A 17,297-nucleotide genomic window follows, 5' to 3' on the forward strand; every position below is an offset into this window, starting at 1 on the left:
CTATGATTCTATGATTCAAACAAGCAAACAAAAAAAATCCCAAATCCCTGAAAAAGTTGTGTCCACAAAGCTGCTTCCTGTAAAGGATTCCCATTTGTTTGGAGTTCCTACTAGACAAGAAAGAAATGGCCCCACGGGCTTGTTACAGCTGTTCTTTATTGCTGAGCCATGCTGTAATGAATGTTGGTCTTCTCTCCACCAGATAGGAGTGACCTGAAGATGAAACCCTCTGCCACTTATGAGCTGTTAGTGGACGGTGTTGGGCCATGGGATTTCACTGGCGGTTTTGTTCCTTGTGAGCTGCTACTTGTTGGAGAGGATGCCTACCCTGTGCTTGTGAGCTCTAAGAAGCAGGTTCTGATCGCCGTTTCACAGTATGGGAAGGGCCGGATGGTGGTTGTTTCTCATGAAGGAATCTTGAAGGACTCCAAGTTTTCCCAGTTCCTCAGAAATGCTGTGGAGTGGCTCAAGCCTTCCCCCGAGGCCCTGGTTGGGGTCCATCCTCATTTGGACTCCCTCTCCCAGCTGCTGCTCAGGGCTGGCACCAAAGTACAGGCTGGGGCAGAGCTTAGCTGCTCCCTGGGGGTGTACTGTATGGAAGCCTATGACAGCACGCAGGCAAAAGCCCTGGTTGGCTTTGTACAAGGGGGTGGAGGGCTGCTCATCGGAGGCCAAGCCTGGCACTGGGCTAGTCGACATGGCAAGGAGAAGGTGCTGTTTGAATTCCCTGGGAACCAGGTGACCGCTGTGGCTGGTGTGTACTTCACAGGAAACGCTGTGGAGAAAGGCATCTTCAAAGTTGCCAGGAAGATTCCCAAGATCCCATTAATTGTCCCGTGAGTATCTGAATTGCTCTCTATTTAATAAACAACTGATCAGGTTATGCAGGCGAGTTGTTTATAGAAGATTCTTGAGGTGAGAGATGAGGATGATGGTGAATGCTGATTCTTTAATAGCCAGGATGGGATGCAACTGTTGTCTTCCAGTTTAAGGGGGACCTTCCTGCTGTTTGCAATTGGAAACAATGGTGTCTTTGCTTCCAGGGCAGCTGGGCCAGGCCTGGGGAATTCATTCAAGGGGAAGAAAATGAGGGGAGCCATCTTTTAGAGCAGCCTGCCTGACCAAGTGTGCCTGAGTGCAACACACAGCAACACGGGGACAGGAGGAGGAACTCCTCTCCCTCTCCCCACACGTGTACATTCAGGGCAACTTTCCCACAGTTCAAAACCAGGTTGGAGGTGGAGCACCAGGCCAGCGCTCTGGGCCAGGCTCTGTCTGGCAGCTGCTAAACCTGTTCAGCCTGTTACTTGCAGAAATTCACCTTCTGCAAGTGAAATCCTGAGGCTGGTGCAGAGCTGAAGGGGCCGGCTGGGTGCCACCTTCCTTCTCAGCTTCTGACACAGGCTGTGGGCGGGGGAAATCTCCCTGCTCCCAGTTTGTTTGGGATTCCAGCCTGGCCCCTTTGGTCCTGAAGCAGCAGGTGTAAAACTCAGGGCTGTTGTGACTCTCGCACAGTCGACCAAGCAGTGGAGTCCTGGGCATTGCTCTGCCGCCTTCCTCCACCTCCCCTTGCTGGCAGGGGTGCCAGGCTGTGCTTCCCACCGCTTTCTGCTGGGTTACACAAGGCACGGTGGGTTCTCCGAGGAGCATGAGCGCTGCTGCGCTTCCTCTGTGTGGCAGCTTCATTTCACTGCAGTGGAAGCTGCAACAATTACAATAAAATTCCCTGCAAGTCTTTCCTTCACAGCCTTTTCCTTGTGGATATATAATACTAAATTTCTAACATTTTCAAACAAATAATTGGATTTGATACTTCCTGGATGCTCAATTTGTTTCCCAATAAAGGTAATAGAAAGCTCTGCTGTTGAATTCAGCAAAGTGCTTAGGACACAGCTAACAAATGTAGTTAATTAAAATTTGCCGATTGAGTCTTGTTCCCACCTGCAGTGCACGGGCATGTTCCCGCTGCCTCATGCACAGTGCGGGGAAGAGGGAGAAGGGCAGAGAATTCAGCAGAGAAAAATTATATAGCAATTAACAATACTTTAAATGGTAACTAAGGGTGAATTACACCTTGTTTAGGGTGCTTTTGTGGTGTTTTTGATTGGATCCAGAGCCACCAGAAACTGAGATACCTAATTTCCATGCAACACAGCAGCTCTGTGCATCTGGGCCTTCCTGCTCGCGTTCGCTTAACCCATAGAGAATCAGACTGCAGTCTAAGGCAGGTGCCTGGGCACATACTCTGTGTGACAAAGGGTCTCAGTAAAGTAATAACCAAAGGAGAGCTGCAGATTTAATTTCTGTCCTATGGGCATGCAGAAGGGCAGCATCTTCAATATTCATCTCAATATTCTTATTGAGTTGGCTGCAATGGCCGCATAACAACAGATTCTTTCCAGGTGTTGGGGGAAAACTGTGTTTGGCAGAACCAGGAGAAAGTGTAAACAATGCAAATGAGAGTAATTCAACATGTCTTTCTCCACAGTGACATATAGGAGTTATAGGGAAATAGCAGAGACAAGAGGGCCTTGCACAATATAATCTCTTTATATTGTGGAGACCAACTAGTGGTAATGTGAGGACTATGTGTTAGGGCCCTGATTCAACTTCTAGTCACTCATTATTTGTCTAGCTGTGTGTCTGCCTGTCCATCTAGCCCATCTGGCCTAGCTGTCCTGTCTTCAGTTCTCAACAGTGGCGGAGGCTGGGAGAAGACACAGAGAAATCTTTTGGGCTTAGCTAGTTGATAATGACTAGGGTGGGGTAAATGGAGAAAGTTTTTGTTATAGGAGATGTGCCAATTCCCATATCATTTGCAGTTTAAACCTGCAGTTTTAAAAATATTAAAAGTCTTCTGATTTTTGAGTTTCTGCAAGGTATTTATATTTTCAAGCTGCTCTTCAAAGCCAGAGGTCTAGAAACGTCCTTTTCTGAATCTGAATTCTCTCAGTGCCAGGAAGCACACAAGGCGCGAACATCGTTCTTCCACTTCGATCGGTCTGCGGCTGCGTGCTCTGGAGTCAAGGGCCACAGCGCAGTCTTCCGTTGGTTTCCCTCTCAGGACACGACCGATCCAGCTCCATCTCCTCCTCCTCACTTCGTTACCGATTTTCTCCATCTCTTTCTGATGCTCGTCGTTTCTGCAACTTCCCCCCCCCCCCGGGAGGAGGTAGTTGGCCTCCTGCCCAACCCCCATGACTTGGAGGGCCAGTGGTTTTTCTGTCAGGGTGGCCTTCCCTTAGGCTGCGTTTGTTCACGGCACCTTCTTCAATTTTATCCGGTGCACCCTCCAGAGAGGGATCCCCTATCCACCACCCAGGGGACGCGCCTTCTAGCCGTGCAGCCCCAGCCGAAGGGAAACGTCCTTTTGACCTCTCCTTTCTCTCCTTTTTTAAATGAGTGCTGAGATTCCTATCGATTTGCTTGGCTGCAAAAAACGAGGCTTTAAAAGGAGAAAAATGAGGTATTAATGGATTTTTTTTTTAAATGAAAGAGTTGGCAACATTATATACTAGGATGAGGGAGGAAGAAGAGGTAGGGATGGACAAGGTGGCCTTTTGTGCAAAGAATGCTGGGATGGGGGCTAACCTGGACCTCTCTTGGTTTTGCAGGCACCAGGCCAACCTTGGCCTTGATGCTGAGTTTCTCCTGCGTGGTGTGTCGGAGCTGGATTTGGTGACAGGGGGCGTGCCCTCCATCTTGCTGGTGCACGGTGTACTCTCCTTCCCGCTCTGCCTGGACAGCTCGCACCGCTGCCTCTTAGCTGCAGCACGCTATGGCCGAGGCCGTGTTGTGGTGGCAACCCACGAGAGCCAGCTGTTCTCCCCAAAGCTGGCCAGATTCCTGCTCAATGCTGTGCGCTGGCTGGATGCTGGGAGAAAGGGGCTGGTGGGTGTGGATGCCAGCCTGAAGAAACTGTGTAGCCTCCTCTCTCAGGAAGAGGTGAAGTCCCAGGTGTCACAGCTGACAGGTGACATCAGCGTGTACTGCTGCTCTTCCTACAGCAACAGAGAGGCAGAGAGGATTCACGCTTTCGTGGCAGAGGGAGGTGGCCTACTGGTTGGAGGCCAGGCCTGGTACTGGGCTTCCCAGAACAGTGGCCAAGCTGCTGTAGCAAAATATCCTGGCAACAAAATCCTCAACCGCTTTGGGCTGAGCATCCTGGGGCAGAGCGTCCAGGCAGCTAAGCTCCCGGCCGTGGGGCCTGGGGAGCACTACCACTTCCGCAAGGCGCTCGCGCTTTTCAACAGGCACGTAGACAAGCATGAGGAGCTCGAGGCCCCCTTGAAGGACTGGCTGCAAAGGCTAGCACAAGACTGCACTGCCTTTCTGCACATCCCAGCCCAAGACTGCCCTGCATATGCCTCGCTCCACCGCATCCTGACCAAAGTGCTTCAGAGAAGCGGGATCCCACATGTCAGCAGGCACTGCCCTGTCAAGAGCAACTCCAAAGAGGCAGTGCTTCTCTGCATGGCGACTGAGCTGTCCCTCACCATGACAGACAGTGCAGCCCTAGTGCAGAAATCTGCTGCTGGGGTCTGTGCCCTCCCCATCACTGTGGAAATTGATGGCACAAACCCAGGTGAGGAGTGTATCTCCCTTCCTCTTGAGGCATCCAGTTGCTGGGATCGATAGGGTGCCCGTCCTCAGTGTACATGTGTCTGTGTATGTCTGAACATGGGCACAGATGTGCAGTTTCACTGTGGGCTTGTGAGGAGGCTGACCTCTGTGTAGTGGCAGATAGGCTCCTTTTGTGGCCAGCCCTGATTTCAGTGCTCTGAAACACCCTGTGAAAGTCCTGCTTCCTCGCTGTTGGTGCGCGGGCACTTGGGGGAGAAGAACCACCTAACAGAGGCACCTCAGGATACTTGCACAGCACAATGGCTTTGGGAAGAAAGCTTCCTTGAGAAACCCTAGGCTCTATGCTGCAGGTTGTTGTTGCCATGGTTGTGCTGATGCAGCTGTCTATGGGGCCATCATACAAAGAGGTAGGAGTTAGGAACAAAAGGTTTTTTTTTTTATCTAGATAATTTCAGCCTGAGTTGTAGCACAGTCTCACAATTGTGTCAGCACAGTTGATGGAGCGAAGGTCTGGTTTTGGGGGTGAACACAAGAGGCTGGAAGCATGGTGGGAACTTCTTGAGCTGACACCACCACTGAAGCCAAGGTGTTTAGTAATTACACCCTGAATGATTTGTCTAAGCTTAGGCCTTGTATCTATACAACCTTGCTGAGATTTCTGCTCACAGCTGATATGCTTAAACTCTAGATTGAATTCCACTAGTAAGGTATTATCCCCAGGGGAGATTAATCTTGATTTTTTTGTATTGGAATATGATTGAGAGGGGTTGTTTCCAAACTGTTCTGATGAGATGGAGGAGACTGTTCTGGAGCGGTGATGTCTGAGTGCAGAGGATACGTGGAGAGAAAAGTTGCAGAACAACTGCTCACTGGTTTTAACACTGAGTCAGGACAAAAGGGAAAAATTGTTAGGGTTGGCTGAACTGAACGCATTGGATTGAACACAGTATTTTGTTTGACAAGAAATATTCAGAATTTGTGTCATCTGACATTAAGAAAAAAGAAAGAAATGCTGGCAAACCCTGAACACCATTTCAAAACTGCCTTTGGTGCAAATTCAGCAAAACTGAGATGAGTTGGTGAAACATTGTAATATGGTCTAATTTGCATTTTTCCTTGGATTAGGTTTTGCTTGACAAAACCGATCCTGCTTTCTTGGAGGACAAGAAAGGTTGTAAATTGGGTGCAGTTCATCTATTTTTAGGACTTTTGCTGTTTGTGTTGAAATATGCTTGAGTAAACTTCATGTCACAACTAGGGAGTGGATTTTGCCTGATCATTACAGTAGCGATGGATCAGTTTTGCACTGTGTGTCACAAGTATTTACAGAGATCTAGGCAGAGGAGACTTGCATTTCCACGGGAAGACTGTCTAGAAACATGCTGAATTGTAGTGGTATGGTGGGGTACCCATCTTACAGTTACACCTAGCATAGGACAGTCCTTTCAGGCTTTCTCATAACTTCAGTCAGCTAGAAGTGGTAATTCATGCAGGCCCCAGCTTGTGCTGGACCAGTCAGTAAGTAAAAATGTGATGTCACTGTCAGTCTGTTATTTAGGAGATGTTTTATGACCATCACAACTTCAACTGTGTTTAATGCCACCACAGTATGCACCTTTTATGAGGGCTTTAGGGTAAGAGGATCTGAGTGGAGGAGGTGTTGGGGTTTTGGTTTCTTTTTTTTTTCCTTGTTATTTTTAAAAGATACTAGTAAACACATTTAAGCTTGGCATTTCCAGAAGTTCAAATTTGGGTGGACTTCCTTGCTAATGGTGTGATGATATTGTTCATGCTGCTACCCTATTGCTTTAAAACTATATTTGTGACAGGTTGGGTAAAACATGAGAGAGTTCTGTGAGTGTAGAGCAAGGAAAAAGAAAAGGATGGAAGAATCTTCTGTTGCAGCTTGAAATCTCCAGAATCCATAACGGCAGGCTGAAGAAGTGCTTGACTGTTGCATGTCCTCTTGCCTTTTAGGTAAGACAGCCTGGAGGAGTACAGGACTCTACCTTCCTGAAGGGCACACAGCAGTTATAACATTCCCTTGCCTGGTGGTCGGTGCTGGTCTGAAGGTAAGCTGTCTCTGGTTTGGCTTGTGTTTACACCGATGTATTTGTCAGGTGAGCACTCAAAAATGGCATGGACAAGGGTTTTCCCCTTACTGGTTTTGCTGCCTTTTCAGTCCTTTCCTACTGCTGCCATCCTGTGGCACTTTCAGTGTATTGTCATAATTTTTCACCTGGTTTCCCACTCTCTTCTGTTGCATTCCTCTTATTTCTGTGTGCTGGCGGGATAATTGAGTATGGCTGCTGCCTGAAGGCAGCTGTATTTATTTTGTTATCGTGCAAAGAGAACTGATCAAGGTGATTTTCAGGCCCAAGATAAGTATTTGGGTCCTTCTAAGCACCAAACTTAGTTCTGTCTCTCAAGATCTCCCATCAGGTACTTTCACAGTGCTGTCACTATTGCTCATAAAGATGTATCCCGATCAGATGTAAACTGGTTACCAGGGATCCTGTTCTCTGCAAAGTACGAAGCAGATGATAAATGCTTACCTGCTTGGATATTTTTTGCAGTGAGCTCCCTGCAGCTGAACTGCAAAGTTAACTTGGGTGTTTCCGTCTGATCCTGCAGCCACATGCTGTCTGTTTTATTGTATGAGGACCAAGGAAGAGGCACAATAAAAGAAGCCAGTGGTGATCACATCTCTCCAATGCACATATGTTACAGGATGTGACTTTAATGCTGGTGAAGGGTGAAGGAATGATCAATGCAAGTACAGTGCAGTGAAAGAAGTCACCTGAACTGGTGGTGAAGGATGTTGATCCACTAATAATGGGAGTATAGTAGTAAGAATGTCTGAGACGGGGACAGCAGTGAACTTCAGCTTTTTTCACTTGTTTTGCTGCTTCTGGTCACGACAGGCTGAAAGCTTGAACTAGGCTGGAGGCAGAAGGCTGCTTATGCGTGTGTGCCCTGCAGGGACAGTGCTGCAGCAGGCCGCTCAGGGTGTTGGGCTTGGTCTGGCAGATCACACTTTGAGCCCTTTAACCAGCTTTTCCTACCCTTCTGTTTGCCAGGTGCAGATTGGGTGTCACACAGATGACCTCTCTCACGCCACAGAGCTGAAACGGGCCCCGATGGTAACACGCAGCTGTGATATTGCCTGCCAGAAACAGTCTATTTCCTGTCTCTGGGGTGGCCTCATTTACATCGTAGTACCAGCAGAGAGTGTCCTGGGGAAAGTGCCCATCACGGTAGAAGGGGCAGTCAGAGCTCCTTTTTTCAAGCTTGGTAAGTTTGTTTACCTTGGTGCCTTTCTCCGTCAGCGCTGCTCATAGATGCTGCTATCCCTGTAACAGAAAGGAAAGATGGTCTTGTGCTTAGGAACGTCTTAGGAATGCCTGGGTTTAGGAATACCCAGATTTAGTTTCCTTGCTTTGTCGTCCTCTAGGATTCTGAGTAGGTCACTTAGTCACTCTGTGCCTGCTACGTGGCAGGAGGTAGGTGAGGGAGCTGTCACAAAATGGGCAGGGTTTGTCCAAACCGACATTTCTTGGAGACTGGAGTTGTCATTTCTGATGGAAACCATCGTGTTGGAGGGAGAGAGGCTAACCGCTGCCACGACAAAGCTCGCCTTGCGCTCTGCCTGCTTTATTGTGCCCCTACATGGCCATCTCCGGTCCCTGCAGTAAATCTCTCTGCTGAATTTCCTGCGTTTCCGTCAGCTTCTCTTCCTGTGTGCAATTCCTTCTTGCTCTTCTGTCCAACTAAACAAAACCAGGGTTGTTATATGAAGCAGCAAATCTCTGCTGGAGAAGAAGAAATGAGATCATCAAGAGACGCTGGAGAAGCCTGATGATTCTTGTTCTCAGATGGAAAACAGGGATCTGTTCTTGCTATGCTACTATGGTATATGCCAGTCCTCTTCTGTCTGTCTCCCATCCATAAAAGAGTCTGAGGAGACTTTCCAAGCACAGGATGAGGATTAACTAGTTAACAGCCACCACCCTCAGTCATGCAAGTACCACATACTGTTTTCCAAGAGAATTTCACGACTGTGGTCTCTTTCTCCAGCTTGACCTCTGGGAGCGTGCTCAAAAGTCAGAGTTGTGCTTAACCAATTTTCTGTGTTGTCAATGTAGGGGAGACCTGTGAAAGCCAGTGGAAGGCCTGTATCCGGCACTACCCTGCTCCCTGGGCAGAACTGGCTGTTGAGAATCTCATCCTGACGGTGCCATCTGACAGCATCCGCCACATGGAGAGCCCACAGCCGCTGCTGACCCTGTGGAATGAGATCATGGTGGCAATAAGCAAATTGGCAGCCATACCAACAAAATTCCCAAGGCCAGAGAGGATTGTAACAGATGTCCAGATCTCATTTGGTAGGTGCTTTGCCATATGGCCTTCTCAAGAGCTAAGAGACAAGTGGCCTCTAGCAGCAATGTGTATTCCTTCAAGGTTATTTTGCTAAAACCAGACTGGGAACATATGTAAGGTGTTAAATGACTGTGACCCTTGCATAATTGTGAGCAACTCTGTCACGATGGAAACATGGTAGGGCAGGGCTTTAAAAAATGTATTGACCCTTTCAGATGCCTCCCTGCTCTCAAAACTGGTGTTGTCTCACTCAGCTGTTCTGCTGCCTGGGTGTATTAAGGGGCAGAGCTGCTGACTGCAGTGGCTGTCACTCACATGTAGTTACTCATTCTCCCTCCTGAATGAACTGCAGAGTCAGTACAGGTGGGAGACAGCGACCTGATTTCTGTTTTTTCCGTGCCTCAGCCAGCTACAGGACTATTCTCACGCATTCAGTGACAATTGTTAAACCTGTGTGTGCCTACCTGCTGGAGATGGGCTCTACAAAGGTTATTGTGGGCAAAGCTTAGCCCGAAGAGATGTGTGCCTAAGTTGATGGCAATGGAGAAGTAGAACCAATATCACTGTCAAAGCCCATGAGTTTGTAGTTTTGCAGCTGATGCTCACCCACCCTCCCACCCCCACCCCCCCCCAGTTTTTCCAGTTGTGAACTGAGTGCATTTGATCCAGAGTCAAATTATATGGTAAATGTGAAAATTTGCAATACAAGTTTTGTTCAGTTGTTTTCCAAAATAGACTGACTAAATTCATCTTCCCACAATGAGACAAGGGCTTGGCGTGAACCCTGCTGTCCTAAATCTTTGCTAAGCCACATAGAAAGCATTTGTTGCACGTCTTTTGGGAGTGTTATGTTCTGCTATCCTGAGTAAATGCCAGTTAAAAAGATCATAGTCTGCAGACATAAAATTTCCTTCTGTTTTGGGTGGGCTAAATGGTTTCACTCACATCTCTGGACCTGAACTTTTTGGGCGCCAGTGGCTGCTAAATGCATGCATCCCTCTTATTAAAAAAGAGGGAGCTCAAGATCTTAAATAGTTCCTGCAGGAAGGGGGTTACCATTCATGTTCTCCAGCTTGGGTAGACTACAAGCTTAGCGTTCAGTCAAAGCCAGCTGTGTAGGCTCCCTATGTAGTGAGTGTAGAGGGCTGTTTATCCCCTGCTACAATAGGTGTTTGAGTTTGGGGAGGCAACTCTTGTATGAAGCTTTGGGAATCTTCAAGAAGAAGGACAAATTAGGGATGAAGACACCACGGAGACATGAGTAACATCCCTTGCAGTGGAAGATCCTTGCCTAGCATGATGCTGGGAAGTTGTTTATAGAATAACTATCCTATGAGGTTAAGAACAGGCTGAAGCATGACAAGCCTTTCAGCCCTTAAGCATGACAAACTGTGACTTTCATGTGTCTCATCCACACTGCTGACTACTGGAATGCTGACCTGCAATATCCACGCTCTACATAGGAAGACTCAAGCTCTGCCATGGTGCTGAATCACATTACTGCATGGTTGGGTTGGCATCAACTGCGCTCAGTTTGTGAGAGTACGGGTATACACCTGGGCAATGGTCAGGCTTTTTCCCTCCTCCTAAAATCTCATCCTCAGTCTAATCATGAGTGTATGCTTATGTATAAAAAGGGAAAGCAGGCGAAACTGCTTAACTGATAGTTTAGTACTACCTTTACGCTGCTTATTTGACTATTTGTTAGGGTGAAACTTGTGGTATTTCCTTATCTCACAAAGGGAAAAATTTGTCATTCATGGTAATACAGTGTGGTTTGTGAGATGGAGGAAAGGCACTAGAGAAATGAAAAAAAAAATACAGTCATTTATGTCTAAGAGGCACTGGGTTGAGCGCTTATGACGTGTGTTGGTACCTGTCTTTCCTGCAGGCTGGATGCATGCTGGCTACCCCATCATGGGCCACCTAGATTCGGTGAAGGAGATGTTAGACATAAAGCACATGCAAACTACTGGTCTTTGGGGTCCTGTCCATGAGCTGGGACACAATCAACAGCAGCAAGCATGGGAGTTTCCCCCTCATACCACAGAGGCCACCTGTAACCTCTGGTCTGTCTATGTTCATGAGGAGGTGCTGGGGATTCCTCGGCATCAGGCCCATCAGGCGCTTAGGCCACAGTGTCGGGAGGAAAGGATAAGAGAGTATCTGAAGAAAGGTGCTCAACTAAAGAACTGGGAGGTGTGGACTGCTCTGGAGACATACCTACAGGTAATTGGGAAAAGCGGGTGTATTCTTAGTGCAATCACTGAAGCCTGTGTCAGAAGAATGTCTGCAGCCTGTGACTGTAGCTGTCATGCCTTGCAAGTGTTTGCTTACAATCTGGGTTCATCTTGGGTCCAGAAAGCACCTGAGAGGTATACAGACAGAGCATCTAATGCTGATGTCTCCTGAAAGCCTTCCTTTGCCAGACTTGGGCTTAGCCACTCAGGGAGAGAGCTTAGTGCAATATACTAATCTTTCTCTCTAGGAGAGAAACAGGAACTGCTTCTTGTTATACAGCATGGGAAAAGGATTATCAAACTTGGGCACAGCTCTTCAATCTGCTGCAGATTTCCTGTGGGACATTGGGCTAGTTGGCAGAAAAAAACCTGGCATTGTAAAGTGTCTAGAAGAGCCAGGCTTCTCGCGGTATCCTGGTGAGTTACACGGCTAGGCTTCTCTTTACAAAACATAGCAAAGAGCGTTCATATCAGCCGATGCACTCAGTGGAGCCAGTGTACTCCATCAAGCGGCACAGGGACAGGTTCAGCTTATCCTCCTGCACATGTAACTGAATCCCTCACTGTGGTCAAGACTCTAAATCATGAACCCTGTCCTAGATTAAAGTGCATTCTCTTGGGAAGCACGCAAGAGACATTTTTCCCTTCCCCCTTCCCCTTAATCGTTGTAGCAACTAGTGCTCTAATGGAGAGAGCACTCTACCTGATTTTAACTGGGGACTGTAAGGCGAATGTCCGTTATGATGGCTTAAGCTACTGACTGTTGTGAGGTCAGTATCCCTCAGCCCCCTTGTCTGGAACTCTCACATATTATAGGAAAAAGAAAATGTTTATTGGAGGAGTATTGATCCTGATTTTTCCACATCCCAGACAAGTGCCTGAATCATCAAGATGAAGAGTCAACCTCTGTTTTCCCTGGTGCAATGAATATCAAAATAGTTATACAGAGTGGAACAGTTTCAAAAGGGGAAATTTTCCCACACTACCTTACCAGTTTGGCCACTGCCCCACTGCCTAACCCACACCCTATAGGCTGGGATCTCCCATCTCGTGTCTGGCTACTGACAGGACTGCTGGGATAAATGTGACTTGAAAGAACAATTACAATTCTGTCTATATACTGTCCCTATTACAGCCATAATGGTGTGAGGTTTTTTTCCTATGGAATGGTCTCCATGTTCCTTTAAGCCCCACATTTGGCTGCCATTTAGACACTTTTCACATTCCTTCAATCCAGGAAGTCTTCAGCCTTCTTCGGGCCTGTTTAGGTCGAACTCCTGTCTGGTTCTTACACTTGCATGGCAGCACACTGTCCTCTGGTCTTGCCATTGCCTGATGGAGCATACCATCTCTTAGAGTTCAGCCTGGATACCCATTTACCTCTCCAGAGTGGTCACTAAAGCCTGTAACACAGATCTTGAAAAAAAAAAAAGGTATAAAACAATTAGAAAATCCGTTAATTGTCCCAAGACGTTTACAGATTTAAATGGAACAACAAAACTCCTGTCTGTACTGTTCTGTCTCCAGCTCCTCACTGTTTGCTTTGGAGTAAAGTCAGAAACCTCCAGGGTTCTGTCTAGACTAGGAAAAAGAAGCACTTGCAGCATGCTCCAGGGTGCTGGTTCCCCCCGTTGTCCAGGATGTGCCACAGTTTACCCCCACAAGTACCCGTGTTTTCTTTCCACAGAAAACTGGCAGCAGGGGAGGGAACAGACAGTTTTCACCGTGGACATGTGACAAGGGGTTGGGAAGTGTCTGGGATAGATACCTGAACTCAGGGTCCAGGAGATGCTCCTGCATTCTGCAGTTCGGACATAACCTAACATGGTGTGGAGCCTCCCCAGTATAAGTTGGCTTACTGCTTTTGACCTGACACAAGACCAGACCCCTTTATCTCCCACCTTCCAGTCAGCCTCCTCATGGCTCTCCAGCCTTCTCACAAAAAGATACTGCCTAGTCCATGTCTAGTCTCAGCACGAAGAGTTTCCCTGTCAATAGGGGATTATCAGAGGTAGATAACCTGCCTGTTTGTTCTGCCTAATGTAGAAATGGTGTCTCCTGCTTAGCTGTGCCAGTATGATGGAGGATTTGTGGAATGCAATTTAGTGTCAATCTATTTGACTGGCAAAGAGTCTAGAGCACAAGTCTTATGAGGAACAGCTGAGGGAACTGGGGCGGTTTAGTCTGGAGCAGAGGAGGCTGAGGGGAGACCTTATTGCTCTCTACAACTCCCTGAAAGGAGGTTGTAGCCAGGTGGGGGTCCGTCTCTTCTCCCAAGTAACAAGCAATAGGATGAGAGGAAATGGCCTCAAGTTGTTCCAGGGGCGGTTCAGATTGGATATTAGGAAAAACTTCTTCACCGAAAGGGTGGTCAGGCACTGGCACAGGCTGCCCAGGGAACTGGTTGAGCCTCCGTCCCTGGAGGTATTTAAAAGACGGGTAGATGTGGTGCTTAGGGACGTGGTTTAGTGGTGGACTTGGCAGTGATAGGTTAATGGTTGGACTTGATGATCTTAAAGGTGTTTTCCAATCTAAATGATTCTATGATTCTATGATTCTATTTAGTATCAGAAAGTGAGATGTAGGTCTTGGCTTGGTAAGGAACTACGGACATTGAGTAGACATTTTGCATCCTGTCATGCTGTTGTTCCAAGTCAGCTCTTCATATTAACCTCATCTTGAGCAACATCGTAGGTTTCCCCTCCCTTGTTACTTTAAACTCTTTACTCATGCAACAGCAGTTTTTCTGTCTGAATCCCTTTTGTTCTTATTCCTAGCCAAAGCATGCCCTGCTCACAATCTCTCCTTCCTGTTTGCTGATTACTCCTTGATCTGTGCTCTTTCTTCCCAGGTTCTCTGTCAGTGTCCTCTGTGATGCTTTTTCACTGCACAAGAAGCTTTCTTCTGCCCAAATCAGCAGCTTGTATAGTTGGTTGCTGACATTTCTGGCTGCTCCAAATGCATCTTTCATCTCCATTTCTTTTGACAGGCCAGTATAATGGGAAGGTGTGTTTTTCTGTACTCTAGTGCTGTAAGTTATGCTCTGAAGCCTGAAAGTTGGATTCCTTCATCTAACTTTACATTCATTCTAAAAGGTACTGTGGAAACCTATGGAATTTTCTACTGCTTGTAACAGAATAATGCCAGTGAAATGAGAAGTTCGTTTTTACACTGTATTCTTCTCCATCAGTTGCAGGAAGGGTTTGGTTGGGACCCTTTCATCCACCTCTTCTCTGACTACCAGAAAATGTCCACCATCCCAGAAGACAACCCTTCTAAGATGAACTTGTGGGCACAGAAGTTTTCTCAGCAGGTGAATAAGAACCTGGCTCCTTTTTTTACAGCCTGGGGATGGCCTATCAAGAAAGAGCTGTCTGTGGAACTGTCCTCTTTACCCAGCTGGGAACAGGACCCAATGAAATCCTATAGACCATGAAGGAAAAATATCTAAACCTGGATTCTCAGACCAGCTGTGGCTTATCTTTTTCTCCTTGCATGCTGCATGATAGCTCACTGGGTCCTTAGCTTTACACTGAATTCTTTAGCTTCCTGCTGTCAATGGAGCTGTCACTGGAGCAGTCTCAAGGACAATACCAATAGACTATGGATCTGTAAAGCAAATAGTAGCCTCCACAATCTTGTATCCTTCAGTTATAATCTCAGTAACATGGGATTTTCACTATGGTTTTGATTACCCTGAAATCCCTAATCTTTAATCGCTCTAAGTATGCAGAACTTCCACACCTCCTATCATGAAAGTAACCTTATAATGCTTATGTAATACATAACTGATACTGAAATGCTGTAGATTTCTTCCTACGTTGTATGGCTGTGTGACCCAACATCCAGCTTTGTGTGAATAAGTCAGTTATAAGTTGTAGCTGTCACTCTTACTGTGGCCTGACAGCAAGACACATGCCATGCAAGATGGGACAGTGGAAGCAAAGAAGAGGTGACTTGATTGATTGTAGTCAGTAATGGTTTAACTCATATACTCATCAAAGGTTAAAAAAATAGGCGCTGACCTGACAGCATGAGGGAGCAGAGATGAGGAAGACAGCAGTTTGTCAAGACACAGTACCAGCCTTTGCCAAGGAGCAACAGAAGTTAAACTTTCTTCCACCTCATTCATAATTGCTTGGCTAACACACCACACTCGTGACTACACAGGGCTGGCAAGTGTGTTAGTGCTTAGCCTAATAGCATACCGCTCCCAACCCATTTCTTGTGTATGAGCAATAAATAAAACAACCATTGTGGACTTTCAGGTTGTGTGTGTGGTCCTACTGTCATGTCTCTATCCCCTGTAAAAAAAGCCTAAATACAAGTGACCCAAAGATTTGTTACAGCAGCTTTTCATTTTTGTTGTGGCTCAGATATGATTCTGATTTCCCTGTGATTCATTGGCCTAATATTTTGCTTTGTCTTTCAAATTTTCTTTCCATTCTTATTCACTCCTAGTATGAGTTTGTTCTTCCAATAAAATAAGTGCAGAGGCTAATCATAGCTTAGACAGTGTTTCGGTACTGTTTTGGTCCTGGTTTGGTGATTCAGAAGAAAATTTACACGGTATGAAGATTTAGACCTGACCCTACCTACAGAAGCAGATTTCACCCCTAAGGAGTTTATGAATAAAAGTTGAGTTCATGTACATTAAAAAAATGTTCAAAATATTATCAGATCTGTTACCTAAGTATGGCAGGATCTATTCCTTTTTCATGAATGGCACAACAAAATGGACCATGAAATATTTAAGAGAAAAAAAGACAAAAGAAAAAGGTGATGGGTTGGATTCTGAGCTAGGATCGATTAGTCCAACCATAGGGATTCCAGTGGAGAAGCTGCTATTTATTTACACCAGCTCTAAATGCAGCCTGAAATATTTAGGCATACATAGTAAAGAAGTTCAAAATTGGACTAACTCAAATTAACATCACCCTCAGAATGATGTCTGTTCTCCTCCATAAAGTAAAAAAAAAAAAAAAGCAATGTAGAATAAATCAGAGAAAAGATTGGCATGTTGCAGGCCTGAATTCCGCAATTGCTTATCCACTAGTTATGGTCAATGCTGGAATAGCCTGTCAAAACAGAAAGGCCAAACTGAAATTGTGGCAATAAGACAAGAAAATGTTATCCCAGAGACAGACTGCAAAATAACACATGAAACATTCAATAATTTCTGTGAAAATGTCATCCAAGCAGCAGTCACAGAACAATTCAGCATGCAGTCTGGGAAAATCCTAGGACACACCTGAGACTGACCTGAGCAGGAGCTGAAGTGGGAAAAAAGTAAAATAGATGAGGAGGCCACATGGACCTTAGCAAAAATAAAACCAGAAACAGGATTTTCATGCTCTAATATAAGAATGAATGGCTTCACTGGTGAGGTTTTCAAATTACATATAGACTTACTGTCTTCATTTTTACAGTCAGCTTGCTTTTATTGGAAAGTTGCCTGCTATTGCTATATGCTCCTGCTAGTAGGGAGCTGGAAGCCCAACAAAGATCTGACGAAGACTTTCCTTTTGTTATCAGGCTAATGGTGATTTCACCAATAGGTGAAGTATCAGATTTGCCAAGACACTTGGAGAAACACACAGAGGCACAATACCTCTTCAAGAGCAAATGTGAAATAAAATGCTGATGACTGTCAATTTTATTAACTGCTTCTGTATAAGCTTTCTGGCTAGCAGCAAATTATTTTCAAACATGTTAGTCATAAAGAACTCAGGCGCATTGGGTGAGCTGCTGATTTGATAACAGGTTCCGCTCATTTTGATTTCTTAAAATTTGGTTAGACAACTAGAGAAATTTGTGCTATTTGTAGTGATTATTTTAGCCTGTGATTCTCTGGCAGCAGCTGTAGGAAGTAATCCACAAAACAAGCATAGCTAAAATGGGATTCATCTGCCTTGGTTTAGGCCTCCAAAAGTTAGCCATCTCAGTCTGAGCTGCTCACCCAAGGGTCCCTTTAGGGCCAACGCAGAGAAGCAGGCACCTGCAGAGGGCAATTCATCTCCTAAGATGGCACAGAGGATTTGCCCTTTGCGGGTCTGTTTCTCTCAAAGATAGCTTAGATGAATCACCTTAGCA

General features: G+C 46.1%; 1 protein-coding gene across 1 annotated transcript; it reads left to right on the forward strand.

Annotated features, from left to right (window-relative positions):
* The first annotated feature begins 204 nt into the window (after nt 1-204).
* On the forward strand, nt 205-14,731 carry TCAF2 (TRPM8 channel associated factor 2). Its single transcript, XM_082310930.1, has 7 exons — nt 205-836; nt 3,615-4,585; nt 6,562-6,656; nt 7,665-7,878; nt 8,730-8,969; nt 10,856-11,193; nt 14,395-14,731. The coding sequence occupies exons 1-7, from the start codon at nt 220-222 to the stop codon at nt 14,638-14,640; spliced, it is 2,721 nt and encodes a 906-aa protein (XP_082167056.1). The 5' UTR covers nt 205-219; the 3' UTR covers nt 14,641-14,731.
* Nucleotides 14,732-17,297: the final 2,566 nt, after the last annotated feature.

This window comes from Platalea leucorodia (assembly GCF_965183815.1).
Source record: "Platalea leucorodia genome assembly, chromosome: 4".
NCBI lineage: Eukaryota > Metazoa > Chordata > Aves > Pelecaniformes > Threskiornithidae > Platalea > Platalea leucorodia.

Excerpts from the sequence above, each read along its gene's own strand:
- TCAF2 (XM_082310930.1), top strand. The coding sequence starts at position 220 with ATGAAACCCTCTGCCACTTATGAGCTGTTAGTGGACGGTGTTGGGCCA. Across the intron at positions 4,586-6,561 it reads AATTGATGGCACAAACCCAG|GTAAGACAGCCTGGAGGAGT; the intron begins GTGAGGAGTGTA and ends CTTGCCTTTTAG. Across the intron at positions 8,970-10,855 it reads AGATGTCCAGATCTCATTTG|GCTGGATGCATGCTGGCTAC; the intron begins GTAGGTGCTTTG and ends TCTTTCCTGCAG.